Source organism: Chaetodon trifascialis, chromosome 2 (assembly GCF_039877785.1).
Source record: "Chaetodon trifascialis isolate fChaTrf1 chromosome 2, fChaTrf1.hap1, whole genome shotgun sequence".
In the NCBI taxonomy this organism is placed as follows: domain Eukaryota; kingdom Metazoa; phylum Chordata; class Actinopteri; order Chaetodontiformes; family Chaetodontidae; genus Chaetodon; species Chaetodon trifascialis.
Genome location: NC_092057.1, coordinates 16,163,800 through 16,178,823, shown reverse-complemented (window position 1 = coordinate 16,178,823; position 15,024 = coordinate 16,163,800). Strand labels below are relative to the sequence as shown.

The 15,024-nt window shown below is 42.1% G+C and overlaps 3 protein-coding genes across 5 annotated transcripts in view; 1 reads left to right on the top strand and 2 right to left on the bottom strand.

Annotated features, from left to right (window-relative positions):
- The window catches only part of shoc2 (SHOC2 leucine rich repeat scaffold protein), a 370,366-nt gene that overhangs the window by 192,181 nt on the left and 163,161 nt on the right, over positions 1–15,024 (bottom strand). Inside the window, exon 10 of one of the 2 annotated variants that reach the window (XR_011603350.1) lies at positions 4,218–4,228. The exons of the other annotated variant lie outside the window; for it this stretch is intronic. The gene's annotated coding sequence lies outside the window, so the exon portion shown is untranslated. Of the gene's footprint in view, positions 1–4,217; positions 4,229–15,024 lie in introns of those variants that run through there. 2 annotated transcript variants of the gene reach the window in all.
- LOC139345958 (trace amine-associated receptor 13c-like) lies at positions 506–1,498 on the bottom strand. Its single transcript, XM_070984851.1, has one exon. The coding sequence runs from the start codon at positions 1,496–1,498 to the stop codon at positions 506–508; it is 993 nt and encodes a 330-aa protein (XP_070840952.1).
- Positions 9,822–15,024, top strand: part of caly (calcyon neuron-specific vesicular protein) — a 9,916-nt gene continuing 4,713 nt past the window's right edge. Inside the window, exons 1-3 of one of the 2 annotated variants that reach the window (XM_070988095.1) lie at positions 9,822–10,072; positions 12,974–13,136; positions 13,781–13,900. In XM_070988095.1, coding sequence (XP_070844196.1) covers positions 13,008–13,136; positions 13,781–13,900 — 249 coding nt within the window. In that variant the 5' untranslated portion in view covers positions 9,822–10,072; positions 12,974–13,007. Of the gene's footprint in view, positions 10,073–12,888; positions 13,137–13,780; positions 13,901–15,024 lie in introns of both variants that reach the window. The other variant, XM_070988102.1, reaches the window with a different exon arrangement.

Genomic DNA, 15,024 nt, shown 5'->3' with positions numbered 1-15,024 from the left:
GTGTCTTTCCTTACTGTTTTGTACACGCTGTATCTGAAGGGAGGAATAGAGGAAGGACATGAACACTCACATGCAGAACCACTTTCTCTCCTGCTTGTTCCCTTCAAGCTCAGTTACTATGAACACAATGGAGCTTCTCAGAAAGATATATCTGCTGTCATTTTTAGTTTTTACTCTTCATTCTTTCTCTGACCACAGTCTTGATCTGACAGACAACAGGACAACAAGCCTAAAGTGACAAATTCAAATCCCCTTTTTTGTTTGACCAACCAACAAAAAAAATATTCAGTTTACTACAATTTAAGACAAATATAGGCAGAAAAGTCTCATATTTAAGAGCCTGAAACGAACAAATGGTTTGCATTATTGCTTCAGAAATGACAATTAGCACACTGCTGAGTCCTAATTCCCAGACTAACTCGCTGCTTAGAGAGACAGCAGTTTGATTTTTCTTTTTTAATCCACTCTAACTTTCCAGGTGATAATGGGTCATAAAAAAAGTGACTTAAATTATATTTGCCTGAGAGGAGTCCTGCTCTAGTATCTTCAGGGTGACAATGAACTTGATGGCTTTTCTAAACCACGGATAGAAAAAAGCATAAATGAGTGGATTCAAGCAAGAATTAAAGTACAGGAGCCAGGACACGATGGCCCAAGATGAAGCACTGTTTGAGATGTCCTGCCCTGCAAGAGAAGGGTAGTAATATGGACAGAAACTCATCAGAAACACCAGTATGACGATACCCAGAGTCCTGGCTGCTTTTTTCTCTGATTTCTTTGCGGTGACTCCAGCTGTACCGCCGGCAACCATTATGATATGAGACTGTAGTGCACGAGCCTGAGACACTGCCACGATGAATACTTTCGTATACAGAATGAGGATGACTGAGCAGGGGCCGATGAACGTGAACACGAGGTCGACGGTTCCAGAGATGTAGTTGATCACCACCAAACACTCCCCGTAGCAGGAGTTGTATCTGTCAGGCTGCCTGAGATGGTCCTTTAAAATCAGGCCGTTGTAGAGAAGTGAGCAGGCCCAGCACAGGCACACACACACCTCCACCCTGCTGCGGGTGATTTTGCTGCTGTACTGCAGAGGATAACAAATAGCTACATAGCGGTCGATGGATATGAGCACCATGTTCCCTACAGAGGCCGAGGTGAGGGTGAAGCCGATAATGTAAGACAGAGCGCACATGAGGTCGCCCAGCAGCCAGCAGGTCTCAATGAAGCGCACCGTTTCCACCGGCATCACCAGCAGCCCGACGAGCAGGTCAGAGATGGCCAGGGAGAGCAGGAGCAGGTTGGTGGGGGTGTGAAGCTGCCTGAAGTGGGAGATGGAGATTACAACAAGCAAGTTGAGAGTGACAGTGAGCACGGTGATGCAGGAGAGCAGCGTGTAGAAGAGGACGGCCTGAGAGTGAGGACGCATTAACCCCCTGCAGGATGAGTTCAGAAGCTGAGGGTAGCAGAGCTCGACTCCCTCCGAGACGTCCATCATCCGCCGCTGAGGGGAGCTGATGGCCTGACCCCGCTGAGCTCCAGCGGCTCTCTGATCGATCAAGACGTAGTTCAGCTCACTTATCTCTGAGCGCACTCCTCCTCAGCTCCCCAGTCGTCTTCTTCATCACCGTCAGCCTTTTTTCTTTCATTTCTCTTCATCTTCCTCACCTCTCCCTTGCTTATTCCTCCCTCCTTCCTCCCCTTTTAATCCCACTGTTACATGATGTAACATATTAGTTTCATGCACCTGATGGAAAACTTTCCTGTTAAGGCTTTCTTAAAGTTTTGTTTGAGTCACCTCAGCTCACTTAGAGCCCTGAGGGAATCTGTGTCTGTTATCTGGTCATGTCAGTAATCAAAAGACATCATTTAAGGCAAGCAGTTATGACACAGAGACATTACAGCAGTGATTATCTGACTAAAGACATATCATCATATCAAACATGTACAAGCATAAACCACTTCAGTTGAAACAAAGTCTACTGTGGAAGTGAGCGTACTATAGTTCTTGGTGTGATGATACTAATATACTCAGGTTTGCTCTTTGAACTCTGCAGTTTTTGGTTTACAGTTTCGATAATCACTCGAGTCATTGACAGGCTAACAGGATTTGCTGCTTCCCTCTGTTTTCTATCACTACATTTAGAATATTTTTGATATTGTTTTGGATTTCAGGGCCTCGATTCAGCACTTCTATCCAAAGCACTTTACAGGAGGCAGGAGCATCAGGAGCTGTTCACTGTTTTACTCAGTGACTTTTTGACATGTGGACAGGACCGAACTGTCAACCCTGACATTAATTGAGGACCCATTCTACCTCCTCACTCACAGCTTGGATGGACATTAACTCATCCAGGACCTCTTGGACCGGTTAGGCTGCGCTTGCTCTTTTTTTTACACCAGGTTTGACAAAGGGCTCCGAGCAGATTTCCCCATGGTCACAGTCCAAGTTTCTCCTCAAACTTTCCCCCATAGTTTTACAGCCCAGGCCAATGTTCATCTGAATATGCCACAGTAGAAAAAGTACATGGGTAAAAGATCAATTTAATGGTATTCATTTAGCCGCTTCATTTTCAGGGTCTTGATTTTGTGCAATCTGCCTCACTCTAGTCCATGGTGAGAGACTTTGGCCAATCACAGCACGTATCAGAGATGGATGAAGGCCTAGACAAGCATAGCCAGACCTATCGCTATAACTGTGCCAGCGCTGGAGAAAATAAAAGTGAAAGCCTGATTCAGTCAGTGGTGGAAAATCCTGCAATTTGTGAGAAATTTCCAAAACCTCCTTTGCCTACAGTGTCATGTAGTACGAAACATGTGTGAGCTCATTATGTTTGACGCCATGGTGCTCATACTGATGATTGGCATGGGGTCGCCGACTTCTTTTGCTGCCATCTAAACGTGTGGGTTTAGTGGACGGCCTTAGCCGAGTGACACGAGGCAGGCAGGAGGTTTTGTGTTCTGTATTATGTTCAGTTGTGGCCTACTTTAACCATTCTTTGAGTCACCTGTCTTTACTGTATGAACAATATCCAGAGCAGCTCTTCCTATTATACGGCCTCTCTAAAGCAGTTGCCGTTAAAATACATTTCATTTTGTCTTATTGCTGTTGAGTGTGAATCTAAGTTGTAGCAGTACCTCCTTGACCTTCAATTGAGAAGAGAGTTTCAGGAATTAATGTGCAGTTATGAGATGACTTTGCTGATTTGAAACTATGAGTCAAAAATGTACTTTACTCTAACTTTCAACCCCTTTCAGTCTCTCTCTGAGCCCCTCGTCGAGCCATATTCGTGCTTATGTTCCCCTTTCTAACAGTTTACCATTAAGATGTTGGATTGCAGAAAGTTGCATTTACTCCTTTCTGACTTTTTCTTCAATTCTTTGATATTAGTCCTTACTTTCTCAAACAAGTACATCCGTGTTTTCCGTTCCTGGTTCAGGTGTGTGGTTGCATCATGTGTTGATGTGAAAGTGTGCTTATTAACACCTTTGACTGGAATTCAGTTGTGGGTTAACGTGTTATCGAACATTATTACAGGGTGTGAGCCTGTCCCTCTGGTACACAACACAGCAACTATCATGTTTGTGTTTTTATGTTGAAACTAATGTATCCCCTGAGGTACTGACGACTTTGATGAGTTTATGAGCGCCGGTCCTGAATAATAGTTAGTTTACCCTCATTAAGGTCAACTGACGTAATTATTGGAGATTATGTAGTTTTTCTTGCCATAGATCCATGTGAGTTATTTATCTCTTTATTTATTTTGCATGTTTCTGTTGTTACAGATGTGAAAACTTACAAAGTGTCAGATTAACTAGTTTACACCATAAATCAGAGGGCAGTTTTGTATATTTTTACCATTTATCTGAAGACTGTAATTACTGCTAGTTTTACAGAATTAGATTTTGCATCAAGAAATTCATCACTATCTAATAAAATATGATAAATTGTTAAATTAACTGAAACTAACCAGTTGTAAATGGGATATTACACTCCAAAGTCATCACCTTTTAGTGGTGTTTAATTTTACTTTCTCAACTGTAAATGTTGTATAAGTAGTTTTTCTGCGAAATGGTCAAGAACCATTTGAATCCAGTTCAGTTTTGCTTGTGATGGGCTGTGCTTTCATCTCGTTCCTTACTTCTTAGGAGGGAATTCTGAATACAATTTTAACCAATTAATCATATTGTTATTAGCGATTTTCCTGATTTGACACAGTTTAAACTGATAATTGAATGCACATTTTATTGATCAGTTCATTAATATTGTCAGTTTATGGCACTAAATCCAGTTCAGTTGTCTTATAGACCTTTCATCTCGTGTTTTGTCCTCATGCTTTTGTCCTTACCTCAGAGATCACTGTTTCTGTGGTGGTTTATTGACCTTTTCTTCTGGTTTCATTCACATTGGAAACCTCAAAAGCAACAAATTCTTTTCAACATACCGGGTAGAATAGTACAGTCTGTTTTTATGTGACTACTGGCAGAGCCGGACTATTTATTTTTTAACACAGAAAAACTAAGAGTGTTTATCAAGTCCTTAGTGCATAATGACTTCATATGGAATTGATGAGTTGTTAGTGATGAGTTTATATCAAACTGGTTGCCTGCATCATTAATGATGTCATTATTCACATCTTGTCTGTCGTGGCGCAGCAGGTAGTGCGCATGCCTCACAGCAAAAAGGTCGCTGGTTCGATTCGCGGGTCAGGCCTTTCTGTGTGAAGTTTGCATGTTCTTCCCGTGCATGCGTGGGTTCTCTCCGGGCACTCTGGCTTCCTCCCACAGACCAAAAACATGCTCATTAGGTTGATTGGTGACTCTAAATTGCCCCTAGGTGTGAGTGTGAGTGTGAATGGTTGTGTGTATGTGCCCTGCAATCGGTTGGCAACCGGTCCAGGGTGTACCCCGCCTCCTGCCCGTCGACAGCCGAGATAGGCTCCAACCCCCCGCGACCCCGAAAGGGATAAGCGGCATAGAGGATGGATGGATGGATAATTTATTTATTATTAAAAATTATTAAAAAATAATGTCTTCATCATTAACAGACAATAGAATCTTGAATAAAACATTAACTCACAATTGACATCTTGACTCTAATGTATTTGCTGGCATTAAAAATCCTTTACAGAATGTAAATATTCCTAAAATATTTATTAATGTTCAGTTTCATTTTCACATCAATACACAATCATTTGCTCATCATTGAATGTCCAGTTGTCTGATACAGAAAATACAGTCCCACGTTGGATCACTGATGTGCTGCTGCCATCTGTTGATGATGATTAACAGCTGATCCAGAGATGCATCACACTGTGAACTGTTCACTGGTTGAAAACTCGCAGTGAGATCTGATGCTGACAACCAGCTGAGCTGTTGAGCTCAGTGGTTGTGTGGCTGATCAGACACTAGATGGCGCTGTTGGTAAAGGAGTTGGCACTGCTGTAGCTTTAACAACTTTGAGCACTTCGCTCCTAGAAGTTTTACTCAAAAGCGACCCAGTTAAAACATCAAGTGCATGAGAAGACATTTATGCCACATCAGTTTTACGATTACACACTTTATGTTTCTTTTGGTTTTATTTTTACTTCCCCACTGAAGTTCCAGTTGTGCTTCACCCACAGGACTCATAACAATACGATATGTTGAACTGAGTGGCCTGTGCTGGTTAAAGTTTGAAGAAGAAACTTCATAACTCACATTATGAGGAGAAACTGTAGAGCAAATCGTTCAGAACTCTTAGTTTTATGAAGTGAAAATATATTGTTGATGATTTAAAATTCATACCTGAAAAACATCCAATGGATGCAAACAACTTAGGATTCTCTGATAAACCGTAATTAGTCTTTTTGTCTTGTTTTTATTGAGAAAATAAAAGAAAATAAATAGTATTGTAATGAGCTTGTAGAACCTCACTGCAGTACACTATAGTTTACTGTACACCTCACATATACATGCATGTGTTGTACTGTTTTTATTACTATACGTCTTATATTTCTCATTGCACTTATGTATTTACTGATATTTCCAATTTTTGTGTGCAACATAATCAGCCTCAGTTGTCTCAGAGGTGCGACAGCCACCATGACCTTGTTTGTTTTTTAATATTGGTGCGGTCATATTGTAGGATATGGAGCGAAAGCTGAGAGGGACACAGAATTGAACAGAGACAGATGGGTATTTTTAGCGAGCGTGGATAGGTTAAATTCTTCAGTGGGAAGAGGGCGATGTTCTTTACAAGAGTCCTCAGTCGAGGAGGGAACACATGGACAGTCGGGGCTTCGCTGAGCCAGAGGAGGTGAGTGAAGGTCGTGTGGCAGAGGAGAGCTGTACAGGAGCTACTGTGTAAAGGACTTGATAGATCCTGCTGCAGTGTCAGTCTTTGAGCTGTGTGTCTTATGTATCCCTGGAGACCTTGTACATTAGGTCGCCTTCATTGTTTCAGTCAGTGGCCTGTTCAGATGGAGTCTAGACTGAGGGTCTTCATTCTCCTGTTAAATAAAGTGCTGCATCGTCAAAGACCTGCAGCACTGTGCATTTTGATTTCAGTCAATAACTGAATGAGTCAGGCTGCTCTCACTGAAAATCTGCATTTATTTGTGTCAAAATAAATATAATATTTAACATCTAATGAGGAGCAGACACTCAGAGCATTAGTGAATTAATGACCAGAACTTTACTCCAAACTTTAACCAAAAGAATTTATTCTAACGACACCAAACAACTCAAAGAAAAAAAAAATAATACAGATTTGTAGTTAAAGTTAATGCCCGTGAGAAAACCCTGGAGACACTGCGCTTTGATTGTTTATGGTGAGCACCAATGTCTGTTCGTTCTCTTTCAACCACATCGTGATCGCTCAGCCTCAAATAAAACAACACCAAAGCTTCAAATCCGCAGTCGGTTGAAATGTTTCTGAGCGAGAAGAAAGTGCGGTGGGAGCCTGTGGAGACACTGTATTTATGAATTTGACAACTTTCAGGAGGAAATGTCTGTTTCTGTTGGTTTAAATTATAAAACTTTAAAAACAAGACAAAAGAATTAAATGTTTTCACCAGTTATCAAAATGAAAATGTTTTTATTTATTGCAGCGCTCTTACTTTGGTCTCCCACGACCTTCAACTGTAAAAACTCACTTTGCCGACCAACTTCCTGCAAAATAGTTTTGGTACTCTTGGTCAGCTGTTGGAGATTTTTCTCATGTTGCACATCCCTGGAAAACCTTAAAACTAAATTGCCATTAACAGCAGTATGTGACTCAGCTTCAATGGAGTGCTTTTAGATTGCAGGCTGATTCGTTTTTTAATGGTCTCAGTTGAACTAATGTGACAAGAGGCTCAGCGAGTGTTTAGGAGACTTTTCAGTTCAAAATATAAACAAGGATAATATAATTATCGTTATGACACAAACTGAATATTTTAATGTAAAACCACATTTCACCACAGCCTGAACATGTAAGGTAATGATGTAATAAATTGATTAAGGACTGGGACGATCACGATTGTGTAAAGTTAAAGAGTAAAGTATTTTTAAAATAACAAATTTGAGTGAATGATCAAATCCAGAATGTCTCATAAACACACACATTTGGACACACACACACAAACAAACAAACATAGCCACACATTAACATGCCTGGTTTCCCCCAGTTTTTCCTCCACACACACAGCGGCCTAATTGATTCTCATTTTAATTATGTTGACCCAGACTCCATCTCTCTTCTTCACTGACAACAAAACCAGCGCAGGCCAGCAGTCTGCCTCTCACACTGTGAGGATGACACCTCCGTCTCCTCACAGAGGAACGAGTGGAGGATCCACTTTGATGTCACTCCCCCGCAAAGGAAAGGTCAAAATAATAAATGTAGGCCCAATTGATGGGTTGGCAGGGGGGCGCGGGGGTTTCAGGGCTGATTTTTGGACGAGTGCTCCCCTAAAGGCATAATGAATTCATACAGTCAGCCACAGCCAAAGAGGAAAACAGCATGGGTCCTCTTTCCATGAAAAGGTTGATCTAAATCTGCAGACGAGCCTGGCTCCTTCTTCCCACTCATTCTCCAACACATCGCTCTCTGCTCTCTCTCTCTCTCTCTCTCTCTCTCTCTCTCTCTCTCTCTCCCTCTCTCAAACATACGCTTGTTTCACACACACACACACACACACACACACGTATGAATAAATACTCAATAAGTATCTGTCTTTCTCTGCGACACACACCTCTGCATATGCATCACCTCCTCCACACCTTCACTGAGAGAAATGAACCGCATCACCATGGATCAAAAACCTCTCAATAAGCTTCACCACCTAACTCTTCCTCACAGCAAGACGGCTTTGATTCAAGAGTCAGTAACCCAGAAATACACAAACGCTCGAATATGCCTTTGAAGACTCCTCGGGTCATCCTGGTCACGGTATATCTGTTAGTAGATTAGAGGTAACCGAGCTACACCGTGTCTGCTGGCCTTTGACCTTCTGTCCGTCATTACAAAGTCCAGTTTTGCAGCTGGAGAACTTGATTTTAAATCGTAGAAAATATCCCAACCTTCACAAAAATGCTAAATACGATGAGGCTGAATCACAGGTAAATGAGAATAAAGAGAGTATTTGCATTGCATCTAAAGGCATCACAGGTAAAATTTAAAAAAATCACATCAGGTTTAGTGTGAATGTTTCACTTAATTGATAATCTTTTGAAAGTAGTAATACCTCAAAGTAAAATACGTCATTACAAATAGAAGTACTCAATTCATAAGGGTGGAATTTACAGCAAAATGTACTTAAGGTGTCAAAGCTTAAAGTGCTTATTATGCAGAATGGCCCCTTTAAGAGAGTTAAATTGTATTAATACTGACAGATGAACATGGGAGCAGAATTTTAATGTTCATTTGACCTACAGCACTTTATATAAACTGTACAGTGTCACAGCATTTCAGCAGTAAACATGTAATAAACGCCCTATAATGTTGTTGTAAGCAGATATAAGTATCCATGGTTTGTTAACTCCTCTCATGGGAAACCCATATGCTGTATGCACAAATGAATCAATGATAATATAGTTGTAATAATATACGTGAATAAAGTATTCATAGGAGAAGTTGTAGAGTGTTTTAAACCATCTATTAAATGTCTTGGTATGATGTACGGATTATAAATGCTAAATCGGAGGAGTGTCACCATAGCCAGTCACTGGGCCTGTCAAATAAATGTAGTGTAGTAAAAAGTACAAGACGTCCCTCTGAAATGTAGTGAAGTAGAAGTAAGAATGGAAATATTCCAGTCAGTAGAAGTACGTCAAAACTACACTAGAGTAAAAGTACTTAAGTTTCTCTCCACCACTGAGGTCAGCAGACACATGTGATGCTGTGCTGTGCAAACGTTGTTTTATCCAATTTGAAGACACAATAAGAGGAAAATTAACGGAAATATTGACAAATCTAGAGGGTTCACTCAGGTTGAACTTCACAAAAAGTAACCAAATTAAGAGAGAAAGTAATATCCCAAGATAAGTCCAAACACAGAAAAACTTGCTGCACGTGCCAGTGTATATTTTCAGTTTGGGTTGACCAGGATCCATGAGTGAGACAGGGCTTCATACTACTGTATTTATGCTGTTTTGTTGGTTATGATTGCGTCTTGGGCTTGTATTTTATTGATCCTATCAGTCCTGAGTTTCCATGTTTCAAACGCGCTTAAATTCTTCGCAGCTGTTAAAAAAAATGACTGTGCTGTACAATCCGGACTCCTTGTGTGTGTTTCCACTCCAAAGACAAAGCCAGACCTCAAGGGCCTGTCTCACCGCACTGATGACAAACGCTCAGATGAACCGAGATATGATTATTTTCCACGGACGAAACGCAATTTCCTGATGAGCCACACTTGAGATGTGCGCTCACACTGAGCTGCCAGCTTCCTCCGGAGGACGGAGCCGCTCCAGGCTGAATTACATGCGCAGTCCTGCCGTGAATCACGCATCACCACGACAACCGGCGTTCACAGCGAGTCCCCGTCAGCATCAGTGCTGTCCGATCCCACCGCGGCCGAGCGGAGAGCGAGCGCAGCGAGCCACAGTAAGTTTCTGTCCTCTTTCCCACATTCAGCGTGTCCCCGCATTGGCGCATTGGACAGATCTGTTTTCGGGTCAAGCGAGCCAGCGCGCTTGCGGTATATCAAGATGCGTACATTTAGAGATGCTGTATTTTTTCACGATTAAGTGGTTTAGCGCAGGTCATCCGTTGGTGTGCTTTAAGGGATGAACGGACAGGCATTGGCTTCTGTATTCGGGTGTTATGTATGGGACTGCGTGCCTCTGTGGCAGGATGAATTGCCTTGTAATTTGCGCTATTCCTCCACGTTATATAAAAGGCAACAATTAAATACGCGTCCACCGATTGTCCTTACAGCTCAAGGCTGCAGTCATCAACTCATCAAACACAAGCCATCATGTTGTTGTTTTTTTAGCAACCGTTCTGTCAATCCCATGTGTGGCTCTTGTATCTCTGCTCCATGATTCCTGGTTATGCCTCCTGTATTATCTTGTCGCAGCTGTCTTCAATGCAGCAAGTTCGGATATGCATGACCAGTGAACCCTGAAGAACTTGAGAGGCGCAGGCATAAACAGCCCACTGTTAGCTATTCATAACACAACATGTCTTCACCTTTAGAAAGCTGCCTCTTCCCCGTCCGGCTGCTTGATGGATATATGTCAGATTGTGATGATGGATTAAACTGTATTATGGCACCGTGTTTCTGACATGAGCAGTCTTTTTACAGTGGATGAAATGTGCATTTCGAAGATGTCACTGGCAGCTCTTGTGGAGCTGCTGGATGTGTTTCCTGTCAAAGTGAGGGAACACAGCAACGACCGCTCATTAGTTAATCACACATTCAGGATGATTCATCGTACCCACACTTCACTCCAACTGTGGGGAGGAAACATGGTGGTCAGCACAGATGACCGCTTAAGCCACCCACTCACCAGAGGACACCAACGACTGCGCTGTAGTCTTGAGAAATATTCACCATCCCTTTTTTCTCTTGTCAAAAGCTGCTCTTTAAACGCTTAAAACAAGAGTAGGCGTCTTTGTCCTTTTACACAGGTTAAAGGTGATTATTTTTATTTATCAGCTGATCGAGTGTAGTTTCTCAACCAACAGAAAAGCCTTAAATTAAACGATAAAATGTTCATTTTAATGCCAGTCTTATCACGCAATGCTCCCACTCAGTGACGGTATGTACGTTCTTCCTTGTGCAGAGCATGTATTCACAGAGGACATGTCTGGCGGCCTCAGTTAATGCTCCCGTATCTCCTGTATCAGGAACACATTTCCTTTGCATCAGGGATTTCTCCAGCAGCATTAATACTGTAGCTCTTTGCCTCCAGCTGTGTGTAGCATCATTGTGAGTCACTGGCGTCAGCGGGCCCCACGGGGTCCTTGGCTGAGGGAAGGTGTTGTGTTGCACTGTGTGAATGAGATAAGTGGATCCTCACCTCTTCCGTCCACATTTAAATGATCATTTGATCGAGGATAGAAAAAAATAGCATCGTTGTCAGAGCAGCGAGGCGTTCAGCGTCGTGTTGGTGGCTTGTTACGTTTACACTTTGATTGCAAACATTAAAGATAAGAGTTTGGAGGAAGAGATGGGGCTGAGATATACAAGATTAATCACGAACAGTAGTTATGAAACATGTTTACTCTAGACTAGTGGGCTGGATAAACAGCAGGAAAGCAGGCGTCCCTGTGAGGATGGTTGCAAATACAAGCCCGAAGTCATTTAAATATTCCTTCAGTTGATTATAATTCCACTTACCATAACCTCACTTAATCATTCAGCTGTTGAAGAAATGGTCTGACATTTTGGGAAATATGCTTATTTGCTTTCTAGCTTTTTTTTCTGATATGAAAAGATTGATACCCTATGATTTTCATATCAGTGCAGAATGAAACTAGTGTGAGCAATTGATTTCCTTAGCTTAGCATAAAGCCCAGCTTTTAGCGTAAAGCCTGGGCTTTACGCTAAGATAGGGGGAAACGGGTAGCCTGGCTCTGTTCAAATGTAAAAAACCTCCACCTATTAGTTTCTCTAAAGCTCATTAAGCTGTTTGTTTAATGTATAAACTGGAGCGTAAGGTCCACATGTGTTTTTGCCATAGGTTGAGGCTCTGAGGAGCCCAGTTGCCAAGCAAACAGAGGAGACTGCAGAAAGTCACTGCTCCCAGCCAAGAAATAAGGCTACTGTAAAACTTGCTTTACCAAGCTAACAAGACTAAGAGTCCACAGCCAAGCTAGCGGCTCTGTGAGGCTGTACTTAGGCATAGCAGTGCTTTGAGCTAAATGCTAATGTCAGCATGCTATCATACTCACAATAACAATGCTAACATGCAGACGTTTAGGAGATAAAATGTTTCCTCTGTCACCATCTTTGTGTGTTAGCATGCAAACATTTGCTAATTAGCGCGAATGACAAAGTACAGCTGAGACTGATGGGAGCATCATTAGCTTCAGAGTCATTTAGTCATGAGGCAGCATGTTAGAAAAATAAAGCGTTTGACCTGATGATGATTACTGGATGAAAACAGAAGTTATTACAATTTATCCTTAGGGGGACATCAGTCATGGCAATCCAGCCAATGGCAGTTGAGACATTTCACACAAACCCCCCCAGAAAAACCACACCTTCACCCTCATGGTGGTGCTAAAGGAAAAGTCAGGGGATTGAAAGTTATGAGGATTCATCCTCTGAGCACCATGAATCTAATTTCTGGCAGTATCAGTAATACTTTTCTATTCTATTTTTCTTTTGGTGCGCTCTATATTAGTCTCATCCTGTCCTGTTTTTCCTCATCGCGCTGTCATATTCTCCATGCTCTTTCGTGTCCTGGCAGGAGCTACAAGCAGCGCTGTCACATTTGATTACAAAGCACACAGTCTGAGTCGGCCTGACCTGAGCTGTCTGTCCCTGCTCTCCAGATCAGTCCAGGCATTTTCAGGCAGTCGAGCAGCCATGGTGAAGCTGGGCAGCAGTCTGTCTGATAAGCTGGAGAAGCAGCCGTCTGCGGACGACGGCTTTGATAACATCCCCCTCATCACACCCCTGGAGGTCAACCAGCTCCAGCAACCATTTGCAGAAAAGGTAAGTACCACCTATGAGGTCTATGTTTGTGAGTTAATTTCTGTGGCTGCCCGCTTCCGTTTGTTTTCCTCTAACATACTGTGTTTCAAACAATCCATGCATTACAGCATTACAGAAATAGCCAGCAGATCATGACTGGCTACACAACGCATCTGCACAGACACCATTAATGTGGGTGTACTTTCCTTCTAAGCATAAGCTGTAATACTGAAACTTTTGTATTCACCCTCTCTTACCTCCTGTCCCGGGTTAAAAGCTGGGCATCAGCCCATGCAATGCAACCACCTCTTTGAAAGCATAATAACCTGCACAATTTTTTGTGCTGGATGATGCATTCAGCAGCAGAGGATGTTCCACAGGCTGATTAGATGTTGCTGAAAAATTTGCATAAAATACACTTTGTTGTTCCAAAATGTCTTTCTAAGGCACCGATTAAAACTGGCTGCTTTGCAAATGATGCTTGTGTACTTTCAGACATGCAAAATCGTATTTCTCGCTAGATAAAAGATCACTGAACCTGTGCTGAACACTGGGGACAGCCTCATCCATCAACCACAAAGTCAAACAAATAACAGAGAATTAGGAGTTCTCAGGGGGCTTTTTTCCTAAAGAGTCACAATGACGGTGCATTGTTTCTGCTGCAGGTCATTGTGAAGACGTCAACACAATATCAGCTGCAGCAGAAGAAGAAGAACAAACTGTATGTGCCCAGCATCAAGAAGCTGAATATCAACTTCTACAGTGATGTTTCAGATAAAGCCAAGGTAAAGCAAGCAGATGTCTGGAAATTGGCTCCAATTCTCATTAAAAGATAATTGTGGAGATACTTATGTTTTTCTTGTTCATCAAATGTGTTGTTATTTGTTTTGTATAATTGAAAGGAAGAAAAGGTTCATGCAGAAATATCAGAAACGCTCCTCTTCCTCTCATTTGTCTGGGGGGAGGTGTCTGTGTTCGACTGACAGCGCCAGTGTTGCACTGCATGGACACAGTAAACAAAGTTACGCTGCAGCCTACACGTGCTGGGCAGACAGGCTGGTTTCAGTGAGGAGTATTGAAGAGTAACTGGATGACATTTGTATGTACGCTCACATGCTGACGTGTCCTCGGTGAATCCTTGTTTGCACGTTCAACATGCTCATGAGCAGGACAAGATGTGTGCTCATGTTCAGAAGGTAGACGAGGAGACTTTAGCAGGAAAGCTAGTGTGAGTAGTTGTTGTGTCTGTGGCTGCTGTGTTCCTCAGTGCGCTCTGCCTGTGACTCAACACTGACATCACTTCTTTATGATTTGATTGGCTGTATCGAAGTGAGGCTTAGACAGATACCCGACAATATTCCATCAAACGAATGCAAAAGGTTTGTGTCCTGATGTGCGCCATCATGAAACCAAAAAATATCAGATATCAGCTTCTCTCTCGTGGCCTCTGTGTTTTTCTCAAATGAGAACAGATGACAAGCGATTTATGGAGCAGATATAAGTTCTGGAGCAGACAAATGAAAGAATAATCTAATTTTGGCCCAACAATGAGCCTAACCGCTGCACTGGCCGACATGCTCCTGCATTACCATGAACACAAACACTGTTTATACTGAGTCAGCCCCACATACATCGTCCCGTTGCCATAAAGACTCACTAGACTCACCAAATGTGTATTCATCTGCTAATGAAAATAGTCCCCAGCAAATGCTCTGTATTCTCCTGTTTGAGTAACATTTTCTAAATACCACAGTGCCCAGCTGTTGTTAACATACATAACTTAATAGAAAATTACATTTTATATTTATATAGGGAAGTCATAAAGTATAGAGAAATGGACCAACATGCAGTTGATTGATCTCTTCGTGGAATTTGTTGACAATATCAAAAATCTGTTACCAGCCTTATC